Below are 8707 nucleotides of genomic sequence, written 5' to 3'. Positions count from 1 at the left end.
GAGCCTGAGACATAGAAAATGTTTAAAAATATGAATCATGGTCACCATTTATGGTATCTTTTTATTTGCCAGGCCTAGAGGTCAGGCACTGGTCCTGACTTAGGCTTTAAGCTGCCCTGGTGTCAAGGTTCTTCCCCAGCCCAGCCCACCTTCTTCCCTCTGTCCCTGGAGAATGGAGGGGGGATGCTGGGGCCATGGCTTGTGTCTTCCTGGAGGGACAGGAAGAGGCATGGGGTTCTTTGCTTGCCCACCTCCACCCACAGCAGGAAGCCAACCCCCCCAAAAGTTAAATTTTAAAAAGTCAACTTCAGAGAAAGGCGAATCCTTACATTCACTTCTGTGTAAAATCTAAAAATCAAACAACCCACCAAACTCATAGAAAAAGAAATCAGACTTGTGGATACCAGAGGTGGGGGTCGGGGGAAGGGGGTCCAAAGGTGCAAACTTTCAGTTATAAGATGAATAAGCACTAGGGATGTAACGGACAGCATGAAGACCACAGCTAACGCTGTGTGTGACATATGTGGAATTTGTAAAGGGAGTACATCCTGAGAGTTCTCATCACAAGGAGACATTTCTTATCTTCTTATTCTATCAGTAGGAGAAGATGGGTATTAACTAGACCTATTGTGGGGATCACTTCGCAATCGAGGTAAATCAAACTATCATGCCGTCCATCTGAAACTTATACAGTGATGTATGTCCATTATTTCTCAGTAAAACTGGGAGGAAAAGTCAACTTGACTCAGGTATAAATTCTTATTAATTTTTTTTCAAAAGGAGTTGATTTTATTCTTAGTAGAGGAGCTGATGTATTGAGACCCCAGAAAGACACCCTTTGCATCCAAGCCCCTCAAGTTCAATGAAAAACAAAAACAAAAACTGAGGCTCAGAGAGGGAAAGCTATTTGCCTGAGGTCACCCAGCTAGTTGGGGGCAAAGCTGAGACGAGAACTGACTTCCAGGCCAGTGTCTTCTCCACAACACTCAAAGCGGTTCCTGCTGGGGCTTTGGCCTTCCTTGGAGCTTCCTTGGAACAGAGCATGTGACTGCTGCATAGAAAACAAAGCCTGGAGTTCATCCAAGTCTGTCTAGGAGCGCTCTTCCCAGCTTTGGGCTCCCATCACCCCCAAGTCTGTCACCCCCAAGTTATAGGAGCCTAGGGGGAAGGGCTCACTCTATTAAATTACGCTAAGGCTTCAAAGACAGGGTGTCACCTCACCATTTATTTCTCAAAAGAGACCACCGGAAGAGGTTACTGTGTAATCAGAGGACTGGAGCACCCGTGGAGAGTGAATCTAGCAGGGGAGACACTAACAGGGGGGAGCAGGGGCCTCTCAGTGGCAGGAGCAGCATGACTTTCCTGCCATTTCGGGGCCTTCCCAGGGCACTGGGAGTCCCTCGAGGTGGGAAGGCGACCGACCGCAGAGTGGGACTCAGCATGCGTCTGGTGAGGCGGCAGGACTGGCAGAGCCGGGGCTTGGGGTGAAAGTGGGTGTGCCCGGCAGGGAGCTGCCTGCAAATGTGGAGGATGGATTTCCAGATGTCCAAGGGCCAGCGTGGTGGCTTCATTTTCCTCGACTCCCTGGGTTAGTTTCTGTGCCTTAGAGAAAAGAGCCGCCTCCCCCAGACGGAACGGTCTCAGGGAGCCAATGAACCGCGCTGCTCAGCCAGGCCCAAGCTCTTGGTTACGTCTCAAACCTCTGGGGTTGTTCCTGGGGCTCCGTTTTCCATTCTCATCCGCAACGTACAAGGGTTCCGGCTTCTCCACGTCCTCGCCAACACTTGTCCTTCTCCATCAAGAAAAATATTTTTATAGTCACACTAAGGGGTGTGAAGTGGTATCTTGTGATTTGGATTTGCATTTCCCTAATGGCTAATGACGTTAAGTGTCTTTTTGTGGCTTTTTGTGTATCTTCTTTAGAGGAAAGTCTATCCAAGTGCTTTGCCCATTTTTAAATTGGGTTGTTTATCTTGATATGTTGAATTGTACGTGTCCTTTACATATTCCGGATACGAGGCCCTTATCAGATACCTGATTTGCATTCCCACCAACAATGTAGGAGGGATTTGCAAATCTTTTCTCCCATTCTGCAGGGTGTCTTCTCACTATCCTGATAGTGTCCTCTGATGCACAAAAGTGGTTAATTCTGTTGAGGCTTATTGTGTTTTAAATATCCTTTGACTTGAAACTATTATATATAAAGCCATCAGTGAGCTTACTCTTTTGTCCACCTTCCTTCCCCCTCGTCTGCCCATCTGATGGGAATGTTGCTGTTTCTACATTCTCACAGCATGGCATATTTACATACTACTTGCCACCACTTTGTCTTAGTCTTCATGCCGCAATTAAAATGTCCAGGGCTCAACATTTCAATAATCCCCGCAATCTTTCTGGGTTGGGTATGTCTTGTCCCTTAGAAACCGCTCAGCAGAGCTCTTGGAAAAAAGATCCCTTGAGTTCTGGTATGTCCGGAAATAGATTCCTGTAGTCTTTTTACTTCCAGTAAATTAGTTGTGAAAAAAAAAAAATCCTCAGTGCATACTTTCTTTCCTTGAGTATTTCTTGCTTTGCTGTTTTGCTCTGCTGTTTTCTGGCTGTCATTCCATCCGATTTTTTTTTCTGATTTTGTTTTTGTTTTTGTTTTTTGAGGGGAGTTAGTTTTGCGGAGGCTTCTGTGTTTATCTTTTCAGCCCAAACATTTTACTCACACGCGTCTCGTGCATACCACGGTGTGAACTTCCAATACGTAGACTCGACCTGCTTTTTTTTCAGAAATATTTTCCTCAATTAGGGTTTTAAATAATTCCTTTTTTTTTTTTAAAGATTTTACTTATTTATTTTGACAGAGAGAGACAGCCAGCGAGAGAGGGAACACAAGCAGGGGGAGTGGGAGAGGAAGAAGCAGGCTCCCAGTGGAGGGAGCCTGATGTGGGGCTCGATCCCAGAACACCAGAATCACGCCCTGAGCCGAAGGCAGACGCTTAACCGCTGTGCCACCCAGGCGCCCCTAAATAATTCTCTTATCTTGCTGTTTTGGTTTTCTTCTTTTGTGTGTGTGTGTTTGGGTTTCTTCTTTGCACAACTTGATTTATATGTCTGCTGCATCTCTAGTGACTTTTTATACTGAAGACTTTCTCTGAAATTATTTTCAAGCTATTTTTCATTTTTGGTTTGTGGTTCTTTGCTTTTCTTATTTTCTTTCCTTTTGTCCTTACTTAGTCTTTATTTCTGCAATGTTTTTGTCCTTGTCTTCAATTTCTCCTCTGAGCTCTGTCGGAGTTCACTTCACATCTTCCTGTTACCTTGCTATTTCTTCTCTGAATTTCTATGTTTCTGCTTTATGGTGGTCCTTTACAGTTTCAATTTGCTTCAGTAATTTTAGACATTCATTTTAGAATACCCATTTTTTTCAGCTTTGTGGTGACATTTTACTGAAGATTTTTTAAATCGTGTTTTAAATGTTTTTAAGCTTTGCTACTCATTTCCGCTTTTAAAAAATAGTATTTTTGTATGGCTTCTGTGATTTCCATATTTCTTTCTTATTTTAAAATCAGTAGATTTTCCTGGACCAGATATTGAAAGGAATATTTTACCTGAGTAGGAGGGGTAGGAAGTTAGAATGGGTTTCTTAATTTCTTAGCTCAAGGGCTCCCTCCTCCGTTGCTACAATAATGGGCAGTTCCTCAAATACGTGGACTTTGCTTGATTCTTAGGTACTCCTCTGAAACAGGAGGGCGCCTACCATCAGCCATGGCCAAAGAGATATTGCTGCAGTATTTCAAGATGATAATCTCTCCCCTAAATACACTTGCTCCTTCTCCCAGGTGCATTTTCTTATTTCTTTTCTCTCTACACCTTCCAGCACTTGTGCTCTACCTTTCTTATTCTCAGACCTGCTCAGGGTGGGCACTTTTCCTTCTGGGAGGTGAATATTTGCTGATGTTTGCAAGGGTAAGTAGGGGATGGACCAGGGGCATGAACAGTGGCAGGGAAAAACAGTAGATGGTGGCATGCTCTAAGTGTCTTCACTGTGAATTTCAATTACTCCCAGCACATCTCCCTGCAGCGGTTGGCAACTCAGTGACTATCTGTCCCAGACGCTTCAGCGTCCAGGACTGTAGATGTGATTCCGGTCCCTGCAATCACACGCACTCATACAATAGCTGGATTCTTTTTCTGCTTGAACTACCTAGAATGACTTCTTTCAACTGCATCTGAATCATACCTGACACACACTATTACATTTTTACATTACGACACTTCTTTTTTAAGTATTTGTTCTTAACACTGGGACTACTGGTTACATGTATCTCGTTGTGTATTTAGATATAACTGTCAATTATACTGTTTTCTCCATTCACACGATTCCTTGAGTTCTTTTTTCTAATTGCGGGTTATAATTTTCTTTGATATTTCAGATCACAATAAGTGACTTTTTGTTGTGACAAGTGAAAAAATTAGAAACTAGTATGTGTAAAGGAAAACCTACTCATCTGGGTTTTTTCCCATTCCCATCACCGTGATGTATGCCATGTGAACAGCACAGTGTGTATTCCTTCACACCTTTCTCCTCTTTCGTACATAAATAAAGGCATATACAACACTTTTATGTGTTTCTGATGAAGTATTATCAAACACATATATTACCCTCTAACTTGTTTTCCTGTTGGCAAAATTTCATGAATATTGCTAGAATTCAGTACACAGAGATCTAGCAATATTCATTCTTTTTCTAATATACTTATAAATATAATAGGATCACATCAGACATGGTAAGTTTTTTGGTGAAGCAATACTTTTTTGTTTCTTTTAATTTACCTTTTTTCTCCTTCTGTCTTCATAACTTCTATCCTCCCCATCAACTCTTCAGTGAACCTGTATTAATACGATGTGCAGCCTTCTTAATATAACCATAGCCAGATTTGTTTACGAGGACCATATTAAAAACATGCTCTCACTGTGTGCAAAGTATCCAAACCATAGGAGGTAATGTCCAGTAAGATGAGGAAAGGAGGCCACCCCGAGCTGTTCTGAGCAGCTCTTCGAATGACGTTAAATTTTTTATTTGCAGACCATACCACAAAGGACCTTTCTCCATAATATATAAAGGGTGCTTAAAAATTAAGAAGAAAAAAGGCTGATGAATCTATTAAAAAGTGAGCAAAGGAAAAGAAGCTTTCAGAAAAAGAAATGTAAGCGGCTTCTAAAATATGCAAAAATGACAATGAGAGAAATGCTCACTAAAAACATCAGTGAGGCATGATTTCTCACCTATCAGATTGATAAAAAAAAATCCCAAATTAGACACACTGTCTGTGCCAGAGCCTGAATGCATACAGGTGGTTTCATCCGCTGCCAGTGCGGGTACAAAATGGTACAACCTCCATCAAGGGATACAAGACAAGGGTAGAAAAATTTCAAAAGCATTTGAAAGATGGTAACTATATGGGTTGATGGATATGTTCATTAGCTTAATTGGGGCCATCTTTTCATAACGAGCATGTATAGTAAAATGTCTCTTTGTACATATTAAATATATATAGAATTCATTTGTCAATCATACCATAATAAGCTGGAAAAAAATTTCAAATGTGTTTAATTTTGTACCAGCAAACCTACTTCTGGGATTCTAGCTTACAAGTTAATGCAAAATGCCACGTGGGGTGTCATTTGTGATAGTGAAAGACAGAAAACCGCCCAAGAGAGCAGCAGTGCGGGTTTATGGAAAGTGAAGGTGCAGCAGTGTGGGTTTATGGAAAGTGAAGGTAATCCATAAATGATTTACCCTGCAGCCTTGGATACACACACACACACACACACACACACACACACACACCCAAGGGAAATCACCAATCAACCCAAGTACTAGAACGTTACCAAGAACCAAAAACTTAAACCAACCCAAGTCCTTCTCACCCATCCAAAACGTTTCTTGCCTCCCTTCCAGAGTTAACCCTTATCCGAGATTTCATGTTGATAACTTTCTCATTTTCATCCACCCCTGTGTAAATGAGTTATACCACATATGTAAGTATGCCTAGATAATCTATTAGTGTTCCCTAGTTTTGAGGCTTATCCACAAGCCTGTAAGTCAAAATATTTTCTTTTGAGACTTGACTTTTTCACCCAGCATTATCTTAATTAGCGTTACTATGTAAGATCTAGAATCCCCCCTTCCCCATTACTTCTGTGGTGCATCTCAGAGACAACGCATGAGATGACAAAGTGTAGTGATGTGTCATTAGATTTTCAAGGCAAATTTGCCTTTTAGAGTTTTCTTCAGGACCAGAAGGGCATGAAAGCAAAGCCCAACTTGATGTGGGAGGGGTGAACTGTTAGGGCAGGTCTGGGTGGGCCTGTAGGCACAGGGCGTAATGGGGGAACTCCTCGGCTTTGAAATCAGAACACTGGACCCACCAGTCAGCCCTGCTTCTCTGTGAGAAAGTGGGACAGCCCTTGGGGCTATCAGAAGTGATGTAACACGGTGTCTGCCCTTTCTCTCTGTGAACGATATTTGGGGAAAGCCCCAAAGTGCCTTCCAGGGTAGGGGTGGATCCTTCCTGGTAGAATTAGGAAATGTAGGTCTTGTCCCATAGAAAACCCGCCCCCCTGGCGCCAGGCCACGCTGGGCTGCATAAAATGGGTCAGCTTCAGCTCTTAGCCACACATCTTCCTGACAACATGAGACCCAGCAGCTTCTTGGTCCTGGCGGTGTTCCTTATCCTGGGGATTCTGGCGGCCCAGGCAGCTGTCACCAGAGGTGAGTAGACAAGTGGCCTGGGTGAGGCTGGGTTGGGCGCTGGCAGGGAGCATCCTGGGGCAGCAGGCAGGGCTGGATCTCACACTGTATTTTTTTTAAATTTTTATTTATTTATTTGAGTGAGTGAGCATGAGAGCGAGCGAGCATGAGAAGGGGGAGGGGCAGAGGGAGAAGCAGACTCCCCGCTGAGCAGGGAGCCCGATGTGGGGCTCCACCCTGGGACCCCGGGATCATGACCTGAGCTGAAGGCAGTCGTTTAACCGACCAAGCCACCCAGGCGTCCATGGATCTCACACTTTGGTCTGTGGCTGCTTCCACCGTGTCCAGAGAGAGCGGAAAGTTGTCCGGTAGAATCGACATGCTCTCCACCAGGACTGAGGTATCAGGACTATTGCTGGAAGGAGTGTTGCGACATGGTCGTGGCCTCAGGTGTGGATACCTGGGCAGTACGTGCGGTGAAGTGAGGAGCCCCAGGATTCTGGGCCTGGGTGTGGGGTCTGGCCCCTGCCGGTCTGCCCCTTGAAGGCACCTGGGTGATCAGCTTCTAAAAGGAGGTTACACACCAACAAGACCTCCGAAGTCATGTAGTTTGAAGACCCCCTCCCTTTGACAAAGGAGGACACTGATTGTCCAGACAATCTCCAGAGCCAGGAAGGAGCTCGGGTCTCCTGGTGTGTGTCTCAGGCTCTTCCCCCTCCCTCAGGAACACTGTGTGTCCTTCTCATGTCTGGATGTCACCCCAGTGTGGCCTCTCCTCCTGAGGGGACTTGTCATGGAGGGCGGGGGTGGACAGGGCGAAGAAATGGACACCCAAAGGAACCGTGGTCCTGTGGACCCTGTCCCCAAAGCCCAGGGCACAGCCGTCCTGGAGCACACACCCCAGCTAGCCCAGAGGACCCTGCCCCACATCAGGCTGTGGTTTGGGAACCACCACAGTGAGCAGTGGCTGGACAGGGAGGAAAGACTAGAGAATGAAGCAGGCGCATGGGGTCTACATGTGGCGACATTTGTTCTTTCAACAGCTCCTCCTAAAGGGCAAGGCGCTGACAAAGGTCGTGTTCCGGTCAAAGGACAAGGTCTGGTGAGAGGTCAAGATCCAGTCAAAGCCAAAGGCCCCGTGTCCACGAAGCCTGGCGCCTGCCCCCGCATTCTGATCCAGTGTGCCATGCTAAACCCCCCGAACCGCTGTCTGAGAGACACCCAGTGCCCGGGGGCCAAGAAGTGCTGTAAGGGCGCCTGTGGGCTGGCCTGCTTGGATCCCCAGTGAGGTGAGACCCAGGAAGAGGGGACCCTGAGGGCACAGAGAAGGCTGAGCAGTGGGGAATGACCCCGGCTGGGTGAGAGAGACAGGCTGCGGGGAGGCTACTAAGAGACCGAGGGTCTCAGAGCCGGCCCGCGACCGAGTCCTGAGGGGGCTGCCACGCGGACGTGACTCTGCCCCCCACGGCCTCTGAGTGCTTTGAGCTGCTGAGTCACCTCTTCGATTCTCTTTTCTCCCAGCCAAGTGGAGCCTGTCCTTGCTGTACCTGCGAAGTCCCCAGGGCTGCCGGTCCCAGCCCCTGTCCCCCAGCCCTCTCCCGCCGTGGACATTCCACCTCTCGCTCAGGATGCCCAAGTCTGGGCTTGGCTGCTTCTCTTACTGACTTTGCAATAAAAGACCACTTTCTGCTCCATTTGCTTCTGGCGCCCATGACGTCTGTGCTCCCGAGAGCCCCGGGGAGATGGGTGAAGAGCTGGGACCCCTCTCCCCGGTGGGGTGTAAAGGAAAGCAGGGGCAGAGACCAGAGGCCCATTCCTAGGGCTTACTACTAGAAATCCACTAATCGAGCCCAGACCCAGAGTCTGCATTTCACTAGGGAATTTTGCCTTTGGCTGAAGACCAGGGAAATAAAAAAACCAAACGTGGCACAAACCGCAGACAGTTTCTTTCCTCTCCCATCCGAC

At 46.3% G+C, this 8707-nt stretch overlaps 1 protein-coding gene across 1 annotated transcript; it reads left to right on the top strand.

Moving 5' to 3' along the window:
- Nucleotides 1-6635: 6635 nt before the first annotated feature.
- Nucleotides 6636-8436, top strand: PI3 (peptidase inhibitor 3). The gene is made up of 3 exons (XM_002917373.4): nucleotides 6636-6763; nucleotides 7786-8031; nucleotides 8264-8436. The coding sequence occupies exons 1-2, from the start codon at nucleotides 6643-6645 to the stop codon at nucleotides 8028-8030; spliced, it is 366 nt and encodes a 121-aa protein (XP_002917419.2). The 5' UTR covers nucleotides 6636-6642; the 3' UTR covers nucleotide 8031; nucleotides 8264-8436.
- Nucleotides 8437-8707: the final 271 nt, after the last annotated feature.

Source organism: Ailuropoda melanoleuca, chromosome 13, assembly GCF_002007445.2.
Source record: "Ailuropoda melanoleuca isolate Jingjing chromosome 13, ASM200744v2, whole genome shotgun sequence".
NCBI lineage: Eukaryota > Metazoa > Chordata > Mammalia > Carnivora > Ursidae > Ailuropoda > Ailuropoda melanoleuca.
The sequence above is the reverse complement of the archived record's forward strand: the minus strand, read 5'-3'. Positions and strand labels throughout refer to the sequence as shown.

What these genes read in the sequence shown, in the direction of transcription:
- PI3 (XM_002917373.4), top strand. Translation starts at nt 6,643, where the DNA reads ATGGGTCAGCTTCAGCTCTTAGCCACACATCTTCCTGACAACATGAGA. An exon ending in CCAGGCAGCTGTCACCAGAG is followed by an intron (nt 6,764 to 7,785) that starts GTGAGTAGACAA and finishes TTCTTTCAACAG; the next exon opens with CTCCTCCTAAAGGGCAAGGC.